Raw genomic sequence first — 18044 nt, forward strand, 5'->3', positions numbered from 1 at the left:
CCAGATGCATGTGCCATTTTGTGCATCTGGCATTATGTGGGTGCTGGGGAATTGAACCAGGGCTGTTAGGTTTTGCAAGCAAATGCTTTTAACTGTTGAGCGTTGCCTTTCTTTCTCTTTCTTTCCTTCTTTCTTTCCCTCTTTCCTTCCTTCCTTCCTTCCTTCCTTCCTTCCTTCCTTCCTTCCTTCCTTCCTTCCTTCCTTCTTTCTTTCTTTCTTTCTTTCTTTCTTTCTTTCTTTCTTTCTTTCTTTCTTTCTTTCTTTCTGGTAGGGTCTCACTGTAGCCCAGGCTAACCTGGAATTCACTATGTAGTTTCAGGGTGGCCTTGAACTCACAGCCATCCTCCTATGTCTGCCTCCTGAGTGCTGGCATTAAAGACATGCGCCAGGGACGCCCTTCTTTCTTCAGTGTCGTTGGAGGGTTTTGCCTTGCCCAGACTGCCCTGAGGACCAAGGTCCATGCCCTGGGTGGCCTGTGACTGGAGAGGGCCAGGGCCCAGATCTGTGGGCAGGCTGTGGTGGGGCGGACATTCCAGGGGCCTGCTTGGCATGTGGGGAATGTCCCAGGAAAATTCTGGGCCTTCCAGAGGCTTAGAAAAGAGAAGTGTTCTTAGAGGTGGTGGGTGGGTGCGAGCGAGGTGGCATTTGTTGGAAATGTCTCCAGAGGGACCTTGGGGTCCTGAATGATGGGAGTCGGTGGGTGGGGAGGTGGAAGGCCCAGAGGCCTTCTCTGGTGAACTGAGCTTGGGCCTTGCTCAGCCTTCCTCTATGACTGCTTCATAGATGAAGAACTGCAATTCCTGGTTTGTCCATCTGTGGCCTTATACAACGAGGACCCAGTGGCCTAGACACTGGCCGCTGAATTTGGCCACATCACTGAGAAGTATTTGGGCCAACAGGGCTAGGTGGACTCCAGGGCCAATAGGTTTAGGATAGAAACCTCAGCCCCTTCTCTGGAGGCTTCCGAGAGACCGAGTTGGATGGGTTGGGGTCTGTCGGTTCCGCCCTAGATCATGGCCTGGCCTCCTGAAACCCCCATCCCCCTGTTCTCAGCCTCAATCTACCTGACTGTCTGGCTCCGTCGAGGTGCCAGAACTCATCTTCCCCTTAAGCATGCTAAAGTTGGGGTGAGGGTGGTGCCGAAGCATGAAGTGGGGAAACAGTATGGAAGTGACCGCTGTCGAGAGGCTCCGCGGTGCAGAAGCAGGGGACCATCTGGGCACGGGGTGACACACATACCAGTCATCCCAGCATTTGTTAGGTGGAGGCTGGGGGATTGCTGTAAATTCCAGTCCAGCTTGGGTTAAGGCTACCTGGGGCTACAGGATGAGATCCTGTCTTCAAACCTCCAGCTCAGAAACAAACGGACAGAAAAACCCCTTGCAAGGGACTCTGGGCAGGGGGCGGCGGTGGGGGACCGCAAGCCGCGCCCCGCGCCCCGGGGGGCCCGCACGCTTTGCGGATCCCGCTCGCGGCGCGGCCCCCTCCCCCAGCCGGTCCCCTGGACGGGGGGCGTGGCCTCTCGCTGACGTCACCTCGCCTATAAAGCGGAGGGCGCCGCGGGGCCGGCTTTGTGGAGCGCTGCGGAGGGGTGCGCGCGCGCGGGCGGGCGAGCGAGGTCCTCGCGGAACAAAGGAAACCCGGGAGCGCAGCAGCGCGGGGAGCAAGGGAGGGGAGCGCGGAAACGGTGCCAAACCTCATTCCCGGGGCCTCCCGGGGGGTCGTCCGCCTTCCACCATGACCGCCAACGGCACGGCCGAGGCGGTGCAGATCCAGTTCGGTCTAATCAACTGCGGCAACAAGTACCTGACGGCCGAGGCGTTCGGGTTCAAGGTGAACGCGTCGGCCAGCAGCCTGAAGAAGAAGCAGATCTGGACGCTGGAGCAGCCGCCCGACGAGGCGGGCAGCGCGGCCGTGTGTCTGCGCAGCCACCTGGGCCGCTACCTGGCGGCCGACAAGGACGGCAACGTGAGCTGCGAGCGCGAGGCGCCGGGCGCCGACTGCCGCTTCCTGATCGTGGCGCACGACGACGGCCGCTGGTCGCTGCAGTCCGAGGCGCACCGGCGCTACTTCGGCGGCACCGAGGACCGCCTGTCGTGCTTCGCGCAGACCGTGTCGCCCGCCGAGAAGTGGAGCGTGCACATCGCCATGCACCCGCAGGTCAACATCTACAGCGTCACCCGCAAGCGCTACGCGCACCTGAGCGCGCGGCCCGCCGACGAGATCGCCGTGGACCGCGACGTGCCGTGGGGCGTCGACTCGCTCATCACGCTCGCCTTCCAGGACCAGCGCTACAGCGTGCAGACCTCCGACCACCGCTTCCTGCGCCACGACGGACGCCTGGTGACGCGCCCCGAGCCCGCCACCGGCTACACGTTGGAGTTCCGTTCCGGAAAGGTGGCCTTCCGCGACTGCGAAGGTCGTTACCTCGCCCCGTCGGGGCCCAGCGGCACGCTCAAGGCCGGCAAAGCCACCAAGGTGGGCAAGGATGAGCTCTTCGCCCTGGAACAGAGCTGCGCACAGGTGGTGCTGCAGGCGGCCAACGAGAGGAACGTGTCCACGCGCCAGGGTAAGAGGGGACGTCCCCGCGGGTTCGCTCTCCATCCGGTGCACTAAGTGACTCCTTGCCCCCACCACCCCACCCTCCCGCATCCTTTTCCAGCCTTGCGCCTCCCGCGAGGCGTACAGGCCACTCAGCCCAGGCTAGGGACGTCGGGCTTCCGCCTGGAGGAAGGAACACGCTCGGGGGGGTGCGGCCTTGCGCATCGTCGGCCTCCTCTGCACACCTCCCCCCACACCGCATGGAGGACGTGGGGTCCTCTAGGCCCAGTTCAGGGCTCATATCCACCCAGCCTGAATCATCTTCCCCATTGGGCTTGATCCCGTCAATCAGCCGCCCCAGGTCCTGGGGAGGGGGGTGGTGGTGTCCCTTGTTCATTTACTGCTGTCCGCCCGCCGGCCCCACCCGGGTCCGCAAGGCCGTTGACTCTAGGGCCAGGCGACGGTCACAACTGGCACCACCGGGCGTCTCCCCCGCCCCCCACGCCTCACTGCTTTGGTCCCTTTTACTGGAGAGGTTGGTGGAGGGAGGCTTTGATCGCTGCGGGATGCGTTTCCACCTCCCTGGCGCCTCTGGGTGGGATCGGCCCTGAGACTGGGGGTGGGGTGGGGAGGTGGGGTGTCCGTCTGCAGGACCCGCCCCTCCCCCTCCCCTCCTCCCTCGCCGGCCCCGCGCTCCGGGCCGCGGCCTTTGTGAGCAGGGGGGCGGGTCGCCTCGTCTGGGCCCTCCCTCGCCCCCTTTGTCCTGTTAGGACTCTGCAGATGGGAAAACCAGATGCAGCGGGGCGGGGGAGGGGATCGGTTTTGGCTGATCCTCCGGCCGAGGAGCCACCCCCAAGTGTTGTGTCCCAGGTCCAGGGTCCCGTCCCGGGGCGCCTCGCTCCTCGCACCGCGGCTGGCGGGCAGCGTGGCGCGGGTGGCTGCGCGCCAGGCACCCCGCCCAGCGCTCCTGTGCGCGCCTCACAGCCCTGCGCTTGGCGCTGCGGCTGTCCAGCTCCTGTGGGAAGCCCCAACCCTCGAGTGAACCCGTCCCCAAGGACCCTGCAGGGAACCATCGGTGTCAGCTGGATCCATCCCTCCTAGGGCCTCCGGCAGGCAGGGCAGGCAGTTTCCGCCAGGCCTAGGCGCCACAAGTGAGCGCTTTTTTTTCTGCGTTCTCCTAGATCCGCGATGTCTTTTGCCCCCCTTGACCAAGAGGGTCTTTGCTGCCAGACGCCCCCTCTTCCCAAGGGCTGTGGGCATAGTAGAGGGAGGGCCTGCGAAGTCTCGCTTCCCTGGGTGCGTAATTGAACCCCAGGCTGTGGAATCCAGTCTGTCGAGGGCCGGGAGACACTCCCGCCCCTACCATGCCAGATGGGCGCGGGGGGGGGGGCATCTGGGTGGAGTCTGCAAGAGTTTGTATGAATTGGGACCCAGAGAGGTGAAGCCACTCGTTTCTAGGTAACACAGCAAGTCAGTAACATGCTGACCTGGGTGTATAGGACTCCAGAATGTTCCCTCATCTATACCCTGCCTCGCTCATCAGCCTTCCTTTTCCTGTACCATAATTCACACCTGTTTCCCAGACATTGAGATACAAGGAATATTAAACTCACGGGGATCTGTCTCTTGAGGGACAGCGGGTACAGGCTGGGGTATTCGGTTATATGGGGGAGGGGTCCTTTCTGAGCGCCACGTTTGAGCCGCTTCAGGGAAGGAACACACATGTGGAATGGCTTTGAAGGCTGAGGGGAACAGCGTGTGGAAGAGCCCCACGAAAGCCTGGTGTGGCTGGTAAGGTTGGGTGGGGATCCTTTGCACAAAGACCCCGCTTAACGCCTGCTGGGCTGTGGTCAGGGCCTGCTGCCCCCAGGAAGGTGAGGTGGGAGCAAATGACCCAGGTCTTTGGGGACTTAGAAGAGCCTGAGGGTATTTTTTTATTTTTGCAAGCCTGGGCAGATGCCCTGCCCTGGGGCTGCCAGAGCTAGGTGTGAGTCAGGTTGATGGGGCACCAGGAGCCGGAAATTGGGAAACTGGATCCTTGGTGGGTTTGGCTCATCATTGTGTCTAGAGGTCCGTGAAACTGGGGAAAGACGCTTAGGGGGTTATTTTGGACCTCTCACTGCAGATGTTTGGGTCCCTAGCGCTGAACTCGGCAGGCTGGGGGCTATAAATCGTCTGTAGAGGCCATCTGCTCCCCCAGCCTCAGTTTCCCTGACTGTAAAGGACAGGCTTTGTTCCTGGGAGGTGGCATTCCCACCAGAAGCTGGGGGGGGGGGTTCTTTGCTCCTCACGACCTCCACAAAGCCTTTGCTCCAAAAGATCCCAAATTCTGAGCCTGACTGAGAGCCTCCCAAAGTGAGCTGAGTGAAGCGGACAGATGCTCAGGCTGGGCTTTGCAAGGGGTCAGAAGGGTCTGCCCCAGGAGGCAGGGAGAGGCTTCTGACGGGGCGGATGGGGGGATTGGCAGTGGCATTTCAAGTACTGACCAGGAAGAGGCAACGGGAGATGAGTTGGCCGTGCTGGACTCCTAAGCCATTTCCCCTAGATGAAAGGATGCCTCTTTGGAACAGACCAAAGGAATCTGGGAACTGCTAAAGCTTGGAGGGGCGGGGGTGGGGTTGAGGACCCTCTTGAGCACTGCAAAGAATGTCTGGGAAGCTGGAAGCAAGGCGTCATGATGGGAGACAGGCACGTCCCCACCTGTGGGCTCCTAGGAGCCTGTGTGACTCAGGTTTTTCTATGTTACTGCTGTTGAAAAGAAAAATCCCGCAGAAAAATCTGTCTCCATAGCAACACAGCTCCAATGAGAGTCTGAGGCCAAATGGGGCCTTTCCTGCCTGGGCTGAGCTTTAGAGGGGCCCTTCCTGGCGTCTCCTTAGCAACAGGCCTTCACATCCTTTCTGTCCCAGCAGAGCGGAGGTGTGGGCCCTTTTGGCATTTGGGGAAACAGAGGTGCAGAGGAAGGTGAAGTCGCAATTCACAGGGTGCTTCCCCCCCCCCCGCCCCCCGCACCCCATGGTTCCTCTCACCAGTTTGAGGACACAACAGCCTCGTGCCATGGAGTACCTGGAGACAGAAACCATGAGGTGGTCCTGGCCTCTATCCTTCCATGTCTGGCAGCTTGTTTCTGTGAGTTGCCCCCAGGTGTGAAGAACTACCCAGCACTGGCCATTGGTAGAAAAGGGGCCTCACCAGCTCTCTGCAAGGCTCTGGAAGGACCTGCTCTTTAGACCAAGGTGGGGGGTGGGGTTCGCTTCTATTCCACTCTGTTCCTCCCCTCCCCCTTTTCCTGTAGTCCAGGCTGGCAGCCAACTCAGCATCCTCTTGCCTCTTCCTCCCCAGTACTAGAATTAAAGGTGTGTCTGGCTGACTTCCAGCTCTTCCCTTTCTTCTGGGGCACCTTTGCATTCTGCTGTTGGGGTGCTCTAGAGAGGCCCTGTTAGGGTGTTAGTTCAAACCTGAGGCCCTGCTCTGCAAGCCATGTACCACTGATAACGTCCCTAGTGGACTCCAGGCAGGAGCTCTACCACTGAGCCATGCCCCCAGCCCCTCACTGGGGGATTCTAGGCAGGAGCTCTACCACTGAGCCATGCCCCCAGCCCCTCACTGGGGGATTCTAGGCAGGAGCTCTACCACTGAGCCATGCCCCCAGCCCCTCACTGGGGGATTCTAGGCAGGAGCTCTTCCACTGAGCCACGCCCCAGCCCCTCACTGGGGGATTCTAGGCAGGAGCTCTACCACTGAGCCATGCCCCCAGCCCCTCACTGGGGGATTCTAGGCAGGAGCTCTACCACTGAGCCACGCCCCAGCCCCTCACTGGGGGATTCTAGGCAGGAGCTCTACCACTGAGCCACGCCCCAGCCCCTCACTGGGGGAGTCTAGGCAGGGGCTCTACTGCTAAGCTGTGGAGATTCTAGGCCAGTGCTCTACCTCTGAGCTACATCCTCAGAGCTCACTCTTCTTCCTTGCCCTCAGTGGGCATGCACTGGGCAGGTAAGGCTAGTGGCCCGGTCACCACACTGCTCTGCACAGCAGGGTGTGGCTACTGTGCCCAGCTCAGCGCTTTTTCTGCACACATGAGAATCCTGGCTGTGGGCAGGCTGAGGGGAATGGTGGGTGTGGCTTTCTTTCCAACCAGTGTTACAGCCGTCCTTCACCCATGGGGCAGGCCCAAGATGGAGCAGCTGGTTTTGCAGGGCGTCTGGGGTGGAGGCAGTTGAACAAGGAATGACTCCCAGCCAAGAGCTGTGGTCTTAGGATCGCTAGCCATCCCATAAAGACCCAGCTAGTGTCCTACTACGATGGTGGTCATTTAACCTCACCAAGTGAGGATCCTGAGGAGAGCCTGATTCAGGGCCTTAGGCAGCCCACACACCAAGACCCTGTCCGTGAATTGATCCTATGGCTGGTGAGAGGGATGAGGGTATGGTGAAATGTCTGGTCACCTCCCCTGAGCCATGAAGATCCCTTAATTTCTTGCTGTGTGACCTTGCACCAAGGACATGCCCCCTCTGAGGCTCATCGTCCTGTTTGAGAAGTAGAGGTGAGGCAGAGATGTGGAGACAATGATTTGGGCAGGATGGGGTTTCAATCAGCTACGGGTGGCTTTGTGGGCGTGGGGCAGGGCTGGGGGGTTGATGCCAGCTTCACCTGCTGCTGGGTTCCTGCTTTGTACAGCTGCTCAAAAACATGTTTCTCATCCAGTGCCCGGAGAGGCCGGACCGCTGGCAGCGGGCAGGAAGGATATCCCTGCGGTTGTCCTTGGAATCGAGGGTACTGGGGCTGGCTCGGGGGCTAAAGGAGCTTGCCGTACAAGCCTGATGACCTCAGTCTGCATCCCCGGAACTTACGTAAAGGCAGACGTGGTAGTGCACGTCTGTAGTCCCAGTGCCCTATGGCAGCATGGTAGAATCCCCGGAAGTTGGGGCCCAGCTAGCCTGGCAGTGAATGAGAGACACCGTGCCTCACTCAGAGCAAGGTGGAAGGTGAGGACACCTGAGGCAGAGTCTCACCTCCACGTGCGCACACACCATAGCAAGTACACATGAAGATTAAAAAATAAATGAATAAATAAAGCCGGGTGTGCTGGGGCATGCCTTCAATCCCAGCACTCGGGAGGCAGAGTATAAGGCCACCCTGAGACTACACAGTGAATTCCAGGTCAGTCTGGGCTAGACTGAAACCCTACCTCAAGAAACCAAAAAAAAAAAAAAAAAAAAAAAAAAGAATTGCGGGGTCACAGAGGATGGTCAACTCCTGGAAAAGTGCACATTGAAGGCTGGAGGTGGTGCTCAGTGTACCTGCAGCATTTACAAGGCTGAGGCAGCGAGACTCTTTCTCAAAAATAAGTAAGATGGGGGCTGGAGAGATGGCTTAGCAGTTAAGCACTTGCCTGTGAAGCCGAAGGACCCCAGTCTGAGGCTTGTTTCCCCAGGACCCACGTAGCCAGATGCACAAGAGGGTGCACACATCTGGAGTTTGTTTGCAGTGGCTGGAGGCCCTGGCACGCGCATTTTTCTGTTTCTCTCTATCTGCCTCTTTCTCTGTCGCTGTCAAATAAATAAATTAAAAAAAAAATAAGTAAGATGGGGTTGGAGAGATGGCTTAGTGGTTAAGGCACTTGCCTGCTAGGCCTAAGAACCCAGGTTTGATTCCCCAGGACCCAAGTAAGCCACATGCACAATGTGGCACATGTGTCTGGAGTTGGTTGGCAGTGGTTAGAAGGCCTGGCGTGCCCATTCTATTTGCCTTTTTCCTCTCAAGCAAATAAATAAATATAAAATATTTAAAAAATAAATAAAAGGGGGTGCCTGTGAAGATGGCTCAGTGGATAAAAAGCCCTTCTCATACATCCACACAAAGGGTGAGGATCCCCACCACGGGTGGGGATCAGTCACCTGTAATCCTAGTACAGACAGGGACCCCCCCCCAACTGCTGCCCAAGCTGTTGAGCTCTGGATTCAAGTGAGGGACCCTGCTTCAGAGAGTAAATGGGAGAGGGATGAAGGAATCAATGTCAGTCTCTGGCTCCACACTCCCACACGCATACATAATGCCAAAAAGAAAGACGGAAGGAAGGGAGAGAGAGGTTTGGAAAAGCCAACGTGCACATTTAGAGGATTTACCCACAGGCAGGGAAAAATGTTCAGTGTTCTGTGGTTGGTGGGGGAAGGGATGAAACATGACATCATTTTTGTTTTTTTGAGTTTTCTAAGCTTTCTGAAAGCAACTTGCATCCTTATGTTTTTAGTTTTTTTACTTTTTTTTTGGTTTTGGTTTTCCGAGGTGGGGTCTCACTCTGGCCCAGGCTGACCTGGAATTCACTATGTAGTCTCAGGGTGGCCTCGAACTCACAGCGATCCTCCCACCTCTGCCTCCTGAGTGCTGGGATTAAAGGCGTGTGCCACCACGCCCAGCTCCCCCGCCCAGGTAGGGTCTTGCTCTAGTCCAGGCTGTTCTTGAACTCTGGCTCCAGGCTGGTGTCAAACTCAGAGATCCGCCTACCTCTGGCTCCCCAGTGCTGGGATTTAAAAGCGTGCACCACCACCCCTGGCTGTTACTGATCGGTTGCGCCAGAGGTGGAACTGTGGACCTCACCCTTGCTGCTTTAGCGCTCTTCGGCCTTTCTCCATCCCTAGTCCTCTCTCAGTGAACTTCTGGAGCTCATGGTTTTTCTACTGGCTGACCAGCAAGTTCCCAGGATCCTCCTGTCTCTGCCACTCCAGCACTGGGATTACAGGCGCCTGCCGCCATGCCTGGCTTTTTATGTGGGTGCTGGAGTGCTCAGCAGGCACTTGGATCCACTGAGTCATCTCCCCAGCCCTCTGGGCTCCAGTTTTATTCTTTACTCAAACAGGAAGATGATGATGAACTGCCTTTTACCAGCACCACCGCCCCCCACCCCCATCCCATGTGATTTATTTTGTGGAACCGGCCCATCTGCAACTTGATTTGATGGTCTGGGTTGTATTTAAAGCAAATCCCTGACACCAGGGCGTTTTATCCTGAGATACCCCCATCTGTAGCTATGAAAACGAGGCCGCTGTTACATAACCGCAGCGTCGCTAACAGTAACCCATCTTTAAAATCAAATCCTAAGCTAAGCTGGCGTCCTCTCATTTGGCCTCAGACTGTCTCTGGTGGATCCTTTGAAGGCTTTCTTCCTTCTCTTGTGTTTTCTGGGGTGCTGGAGATTAAAGTGCTCTCCAACTGTGTTACACCCAGGTGGACTTCAAACTTGCTGTGTGGCTGAACCTGACCTCGAACCCTTGATCCTATTGCCTTCCCTTCCACCTTTCACGGTGCGGGGGCTGCAAGCACGGCACGCCCCACTTCCCGGCTCGCTCCCGTCTTCAAGGTAGGGCCTCACTAGCCAGGGGGACCTGGAATTCGCCACGTAGTCTCAAACTCATGATGATCCTCCTACCTCTGCTTCCCGAGTGCTGGATTCAAGGCAAGGCGTGCACCGCCATGCCCGGCTTTATTGTGTGTGTGTGTGTGTGTGTGTGTGTGTGTGTGTGTGTAAAGTTTATTTATTAGACAAAGAAAAAGAGAGAATGGGCATAGCAGCACCACTAGCCACTACGAGTGAGCTCCAGATCCATGCTAACTCCACACTCGTGCACAAATTTGGATCCTTAGGTTTCGTAGACAAGTGCCTTAACTTCTAAGCCGTGTCTCTAGCCCCAGTTTTTTTGTTTTGTTTTGTTTTGTTTTTTCGAGGGAGGGTCTCTGTGAGGTCATGGATATCCAGGCCATTCTGTGTCTGTGGAGAGCACCTCGTAAAGAGTCCTACCCTTCCTTTGGTCCACGCTGACCTGGAATTAACTCTGTCATCTTAGGGTGGCCTTGAACTCATGGCGATCCTCCTACCTCTGCCTCCCGAGTGCTGGGATTAAAGGCGTGCACCACCACGCCCGGCTCTAGCCCCAGTTTTTATTTGAGACAGGTCTCTCTCTGTCCCAGGCTGACCTGGAACTAGTAGTAATGCTCTTGGCCTCAGCCTCCCAGGCACTGGGATCAAAGGCACCGACAAGCACACCCAGCTGGAAGATACTGTTTCTGTAGTCAGGAAATGAGGCAAGAACACCCTGGCTGGCCCTGGGTTCTGCAACTGCCCACCGCTCCGGTTGAAAGGTCTGAGACACATGTCAAGTGTCAGCAGCTCACTGCTGCCCTGTGGCACCCTTATGTGTGACAGTGAGGCCGTGGGTCAGCCAGAGCTAGGAGACAAGGGGGTTATGCAGTGGCCTGACTGGTGGGGGGCTGTGTCCCTGCAGGTATGGACCTCTCAGCCAATCAGGACGAAGAGACCGATCAGGAGACCTTCCAGCTGGAGATAGACCGGGACACCAGGAAGTGCGCCTTCCGCACCCACACGGGCAAGTACTGGACACTGACGGCCACTGGAGGCGTGCAGTCCACCGCATCCACCAAGTGAGTACCTGAGCCCCCACTCGCCCGGGCTGGCCCTTCTCCCTGGTCCAGCAAACTGCCTGACCCTGTCCTGCCACACCCGCACCCCAGGAACGCCAGCTGCTACTTTGACATCGAATGGCGTGACCGCCGCATCACGCTGCGAGCGTCCAATGGCAAGTTTGTGACCGCCAAAAAGAACGGGCAGCTGGCCGCCTCAGTGGAGACAGCAGGTAGCCATCTCTGTGTTAAGGGCAACTCCCCCCGAACCAGGCCTTACCATGTCGAACCTGTAGGCTGGCTGCTGTGTGACCCCTAGGGTCTTCCTCTCTGTGCCATACCCTGGCTATCCCTGTCTCTTGTTGTGAAGCTCAGTTGGCCCTTCCTTGGCACAGGAGATGCCGAGCTCTTCCTCATGAAGCTGATCAACCGCCCCATCATAGTGTTCCGTGGGGAACACGGTTTCATCGGCTGCCGCAAGGTCACGGGTACCCTGGATGCCAACCGCTCCAGCTACGATGTCTTCCAGCTTGAGTTTAACGACGGTGCCTACAACATTAAAGGCAGGTTCTCCTGGGAGGGTGGGAGCGCACAGCCATTGGTGGCAGTCTCTTGGCTGTATCGAGGATGTTTTTTGTTTTTTATTTTCTCAATTTTTATTAACATTTTCCATGATTATAAAAAATATCCCTTGGCAATACCCTCCCCCCCACTTTCCCCTTTGAAACTCCATCCTCCATCATATCCCCTCCCCCTCTCAATCAGTCTCTCTTTTTTATTTTGATGTCATGATCTTTTCCTCCTCTTAATGGTGGTCTTGTGTAGGTAGTGTCAGGCGCTGTGAGGTCATGGATATCCAGGCCATTCTGTGTCTGTGGAGAGCACCTCGTAAAGAGTCCTACCCTTCTTTTGGCTCTTGCATTCTTTCTGCCACCTCTTCCACGTTAGACCCTGAGCCTTGGAAGGTGTGATCAAGAATGTTACTCAGTGCTCCAGTCACTTCTTTCCAGCACTATGATACCTTCTGAGTCATCCCAAGGTCACTGCCATCTGAAAAGAGAAGATTCTCTACCTAAAGTGAGAGTAGCGTTAATATAAGGGTATAAATATAAGAGAAGTGCTTACTGGGCAGTTTGATAAGCATAGTATATACATTTTTCCAGACATCAGCAGATGTTACACCCCTACGGCTCATGATTACCCATTTTAAGTTTTCAGTATCAGGGATGTATTCCCTCCCATGGGAGGAGGATGTTTTATGTCCAGCTTGGGCAAGTGCAGAGAAGGTAGGAGGCAGGCAGCTGACCTGGAATTCACTGTGTAGTCTCAAGGAGGCCTTGAACTCTCAGCAGTCCTACCTCTTGCCTCCCGAGTGCTGGATTAAAGTTGTGTGCCACCATGCCCAGCTCTTTCTTCTTCTTCTTTTTTTTTTTTTTTTTTTATTTGAGAGCAACAGACACAGAGAGAAAGACAGATAGAGGGAGAGAGAGAGAGAATGGGCGCTCCAGGGCTTCCAGCCTCTGCAAACGAACTCCAGATGCGTGCGCCCCCTTGTGCATCTGGCTAACGTGGGACCTGGGGAACCGAGCCTCGAACCGGGGTCCTTAGGCTTCACAGGCAAGCGCTTAACCGCTAAGCCATCTCTCCAGCCCTCTTTCTTCTTTTTTTTATGAGAAGTATTTTTATTTATTTGGGAGAGATAATACAGGTGTGTCAGGGACATCTGTCACTGCAAATAAACTCCAGATACATGCACCCCTTGTCTCTGGCTTTGCTAGGAAATTAAACTCAGTGTCATCAGGATTTACAAGCGAGCACTTTAAGCCACTAAGCCATCTTTCCAGCCCCTCCTTTTTTGTCTTTTGAAAATATTTATTTACTTATTTATTTCAGGGAGAGAGAGAGAGATAAAAGGCAGTAAATCTATAAGTAAATAAATACATATATATAGAGAGAGAAGGAGGGAGGGAGAGAGTATGAGAGAGAAAATGGGTGTTCCAGGGCTTCTAACCACTGCAAATGAACTCCAGATGTATGCACCACCTTGTGCGCTTGGCTTTACATGGGTACTGGGGATTTGAACCAGGGTCTTTAGACTTTGTAGGCAAGCACCTTAACCACTAAGTCATTCCTCCAGCCCCTCTTTTTGCTTTTTGAAGCAGAGTCTCACTCTAGCCCAGGCTGGCCTCAAACTCACAGCAGTACTTTTATCTCAGTCCCCCAAGTGTTAGGATTAAATGCGTGTGCCAAAAAACAAGCAAACAAACAAAAACTTTTTATAAAAACAAAAGGGGCTGGAGAGAAGGTTCAGAGACTACATAGTGAATTCCAGGTCTTCTGGGCTACCTTGAAAAAGAAAGAAAAGAAAGGAAGAGAAGAGCAGGTGTTGGGGAGCAGGCGGGAGGCACGGTGTGACGTGGGGTCTCCCTCCCCAGACTCCACGGGCAAGTACTGGATGGTGGGCAGCGATTCCTCAGTCACCAGCAGCAGTGATGTCCCGGTGGATTTTTTCTTCGAGTTCTGCGACTACAACAAGGTGGCCATCAAGGTGGGCGGACGCTACCTGAAAGGGGACCATGCCGGGGTCCTGAAGGCCTGCGCAGAGACCATCGACCCAGCCTCGCTCTGGGAGTACTAGGGCCATCTTCCCCCATGGGCCGCCCCTCCAGACCCTCCCGCTAGCCTTCCTCCTCAGGTGGCCCCATAACAAGTGGTTGAGCCCCTTGCCTTCCAAACTGGAAAACCCAGAGAAAACGCTGCCCCCCCCACATGTCGCCCTCCATGGACCCTTTCTCCCCCTTCCTTGCTGTCCATGGGTCAGTGGCCATAGCCGTCCCTTGGAGGGACTTTGGATCCCTCAGCACCCCTCCTCTGCCATGGGGCACACTGGCACCTCTTTTCTTCTGACCTCAGACGACTCTGAGCCTTATTTGCCCAGGAAGTGGCCCAGGAGAAGTAGGGGCCTGGGGAGCTGCCTCAGTCTCTGGGCTTTTAACTGGAATCTCCTGTACACATGCCCTCCCCCCCTCCCCCAGCCTGGTATTGGCACCTCGCTCGGTGTCCCACATCAGGAGACAAGCCTTGAGGTGGGCCTGCAGCTGGAGGAGGCCTGGCTTGCTCAGAGTGTGCTTCTGAATCACGTCTGGAGGGCAGCCCTCATCCTAGAGGCCCAGCCTAGTTCCCTGGTGCAAAGTGGGCTGGATGATGGTGACTAGTTTGCCCCCTGTATTTCTGGGATTTGGGGGTGGGGTACCCTGCTCCTGTCTCATTTTCACCCTGGCCAGACTGGAAATGACCAAATCAGTATTTTTTTTTTTTTTTAAATGAAATGTTAGCCTTGGAAGTGCCCCAGCTCGGAGCTGTGAGTGGTCTTTGGGGTGGGGTGTCACTTGTTTACCTTCCCAGTGGGTCTTGTCCCCTCCTGCCTGTTCACTCCTCAGCCTGGCCCTGTGATTGGTGCTTCACCTCTCTGCCTCACACCTTGGGGCTCCTGGGCAGGAGGAAGCCAGGTGCGTCCCTTCCCCGGGAGCCCCGGAGGTTGGGCTCTCCTTGGGCCTGGCTCCCGGCTCCCGGCCGCCACCCCTGCCCCATCAGTTCCTACCATCACCATGTATCTCACTCTGGGTGTCTTGGTCTTTTTTTATTTTTATTTTTTGTAAGTGTCATTTGTATAACTTCAGAGGCCCACCATAGTTGCTTTGAACTGGAAAACAGCAAAATAAAGTAACGCCAGTGCAGCTTTGGTGTGGCTTGGCGATCAGGGCCGTGGGGGAGGCACTGGGGCTGCAGTGGGCGGGAGGGGTTGTGTTCTTGTAAGGTGCCTGCCTCGCACTTGGGGGTCTAACTTGGAGCTCCAGGACGGTAAGTGTGGTAACATGTGCCTGTATTCCCTACGCTGGGGAGGTGGAGGCAGGCGGGTGCCTGGAGCTCTCTGGCCATGTGGTCTAGCCTAATTGGCAAGCTCTAGGCCGTTGAGAGATTTCGTCTCACAAAGAGGTGGATGGAACCAGGCATAGTTGCACATACAGAGGTAGGAGGGAACGCCGTAAGTTCAAGGCTTCAAAGTCAGCCTCTGAAACTACATAGTGAATTCTAGGTCAACTTGGGCTAGAACAAGACTCTAACCCCCACATTTTTTTTTTTTTTCAAGATTCTGAGCTATAGCTCAGGCTGACCTGGAATTCACTATGGAGTCTCAGGGCTGGCCTTAAACTCACAGCAATTCTCCTACCTCTGCCTCCCGAGTGCTGGATTACAGGTGTGCGCCACCACGCCGGGCTCCAAATTTTTTTTTTTTAATGCAATTCATTAACTCTTAGCTCTCATTAAAATTAGAATAAATTACATTAAAGTTGTCTTGTGAAAATGGGACCTTAACAATCTCAACTCTCCTTAAGGCTTATGACATGCATACCTTGCCAGCTTTCTCTGTACTTCTGCAGAAACACATTCAGATAAGCAGACTAATTGGCTGGCTTTTTTTTTTTTCCCCCTGGGGGCTGGAGAAATGGCTTAGCGGTTAAGGTGCTTGATTGGGAAGCCTAAGTATCCAGATTCGACTCTCCAGGTCCCATGTAAGCCAGATGCACAAGGTGACACATGCATCTGGTGTTTACTTATTTAAAAGAGGCAAAGAGAGAATGGATGCATCAGGGCCTCTAGCCACTACAAATGAGCTCTAGACGCATGCGCCACCTTGTGCATCTGGCTTATGTGGGTCCTGGAGAACTGATCCTGAGTCTTTAGGCTTTGCAGGCAAATGCTTTAACTGCTAAGCCACCTCTCCAGCCCTTATTTTCTTTTTATGAGATAATTGGTGCACCAGGGCCTCCAACCACTGCAATTGAACTCCAGACGCATGCGCCACCTTGTGTGCACGTACGACCTTGTATTTGGCTTATGTGAGAGTCTTATGGAGAGTCAAACAGGTCCTTAGCCTTAGCAGGCAAATGCCTTAACCACTGGACCATCTTTTCAGCCCAGGTTTTTAAAAATATGTATTTAAAATTTTCTTTAAAAATTTGTTTTTGTTTTTTTTTGAGGTAGGGTTTAAAATATATATATATACACACACACATACATAAATATATACACCCACATACTTTTTAAAGAGGTGAAGCCGGGCGTGGTGGTGCACGCCTTTAATCCTAGCACTCGGGAGGCAGAGGTAGGAGGATCACTGTGAGTTCGAGGCCACCCTGAGACTACAGAATGAATTCCAGGTCAGCCTGGGCTAGAGTGAGATCCTACCTCGAAAAACCAAAATAAAATAAGGTGGATAGTCTACGTGAAGGTGGCATCTGCGGTGGTCCTCTGGTCTCCACCGGCACCCATATACAAACACGGGTACCGCACATGCTGCACACACCCAAAGTAGGAACAAGGAAGGCTGAGTAGCTCCGTGCTAGGTAACTTGCCTCGCGTAGAGGAGTTCCTAGGTTCAGTCCCTTTCTATCTTACAAAAAAAAAAAAAAAGTCCGGGTTACAAGGTTACTGCATTCTTGGAGGATAGGCACTTTTAGACTAGGGCCTACCTCCTGGTGTGCTAGGGGCCTCTGCATCCACAGAGCATCTACAACATACTGGAGCCTTCTGGGAGGGCAGGCCAGGGGAAGGGGTCGGCTGGGGAGGGCTTGGGCCCCTGAATGAGTCATTTCATCTTAGATCATCCCAAGGTTCCCACTTTACAGAGGACAGAGGTACAGCCTTGGGAATGGAGTTGATACTTGACCCCCCACTTCCCCCCAGGCTCTGCTGGGGCCAACCACTGGGAGATGGTCTGCACTGGGGGAAGAGAGTGCCGAGATTGACAGGGACTGATGGTCACAAAGGGTCCCAGAGGCCCCGCCCTTGCAAGCCCCGGCCTCAAGCCAGACAAGTTAGAGACAAGAAGGGACAGATGAACAAATCCTCCTTGGGCCCTGGTGGGGGGCCCGCTGGGGAGGGGGAAGGAAGACCCCGTCCATTCCTGCTAACAAGCCCAGCCTGAGCTAGAGTCTGGAAAGCCCTGATGACTAAAGTTCTGTGTCAGCAAGCGTGCACCGGCGGGAGCCCGGCGGGCGGGAGGAGGCTCCCAACTGCACAGCAGGGGCTGCTGGGAGAGCCGCGTGGCGGGGGAGGGGCTGGTGGCAGTGTCAGGGAGGAATGGACGGAGAGGTCTTTAGGGCTGAGTAGGAAGGAGCTAACCCGAGAAAAGGGACAACAGCCACCTGGGCAGAGGGACACAAAAACGCCCGTCACAGGAGAGGAAGCTATCAGGAACTGGGCCAGTGTTCTCAGGTCCTAGATAAGGCTGGGTTTGTTGGTGTGTGGGGGGGTGTTCTAAGCAAACCGTGGAGCCCCTCACCTCCCCCTTTTCCCTCATGCAGGTCCCTGGTAAGAACAGGTTCTGGGGTCCCTTGGGGCTTCCCAATTTCAGAGTAGTGGGCACTCTACCTAGTCTTAACCGTCTCTTGGCTCCCTCAGCACTTCCCTGTTCACCGAGGTATGCTTGTAAACCTGCACATGTGGCAACTTGCACGTGTGCGCAGACACACGGGTACGACATGAACAGGTACACGCATGGGCCCCCATCCCCTCGTTTTCTCCAGGTTGAGTCAACTACCACAACTCTGCCATGGATCACCAAAGGGCATGTGTGTACAAAAGGGCCAATCCATTCCATTGCACGGGTGGGAAACTGAGGTACAGACTCTCAAGGGAGCCTGGGTCAGCAGGGGTTATGTAACGAGTTAACTGTGAACACTTTTTTTTTTTTTTTTTGAGATGGGGGTCTCCCTCTGCTGTGCTCACCATGAACTGGGAAATCCTGTCTGCACCTTCCATCTTGCCGTGGCTGTATGAGCCGGTTGGAATGACAGAAGCCCTCCATGGCTTCCAGCTCTTCACACGGAGATGGAACTCAGGCACTCCAGCTCCAGTATTGAGCCCTTTGGGCACTGACAGCCCCCACCGCTGTTTTTTTTTTTTTTTGGTTTTTCGAGGTAGTATCTCTAGTTCAGGCTGTCCTGGAATTTAGTCTCAGGATGGCCTCAAGCTCACGGCGCTCCTCCTACGTCTGCCTTCCCGGTGCTGTGATTAAAGGCGTG

At 55.1% G+C, this 18044-nt stretch overlaps 1 protein-coding gene and 2 pseudogenes across 1 annotated transcript; 1 reads left to right on the forward strand and 2 right to left on the reverse strand.

The window, feature by feature from the left end:
* Window positions 1-1701, reverse strand: part of LOC123458573 — a 43368-nt pseudogene extending 41667 nt beyond the window's left edge.
* On the forward strand, window positions 1588-14693 carry Fscn1 (fascin actin-bundling protein 1). The gene is made up of 5 exons (XM_004671305.2): window positions 1588-2569; window positions 10821-10977; window positions 11068-11189; window positions 11352-11519; window positions 13392-14693. The coding sequence occupies exons 1-5, from the start codon at window positions 1738-1740 to the stop codon at window positions 13592-13594; spliced, it is 1482 nt and encodes a 493-aa protein (XP_004671362.1). The 5' UTR covers window positions 1588-1737; the 3' UTR covers window positions 13595-14693.
* Window positions 14694-15311: 618 nt separating this feature from the next.
* LOC123459156 lies at window positions 15312-15434 on the reverse strand (annotated as a pseudogene).
* Between the last annotated feature and the right edge of the window lie 2610 nt (window positions 15435-18044).

This window comes from Jaculus jaculus, chromosome 2 (genome assembly GCF_020740685.1).
Source record: "Jaculus jaculus isolate mJacJac1 chromosome 2, mJacJac1.mat.Y.cur, whole genome shotgun sequence".
Lineage (NCBI taxonomy): Eukaryota > Metazoa > Chordata > Mammalia > Rodentia > Dipodidae > Jaculus > Jaculus jaculus.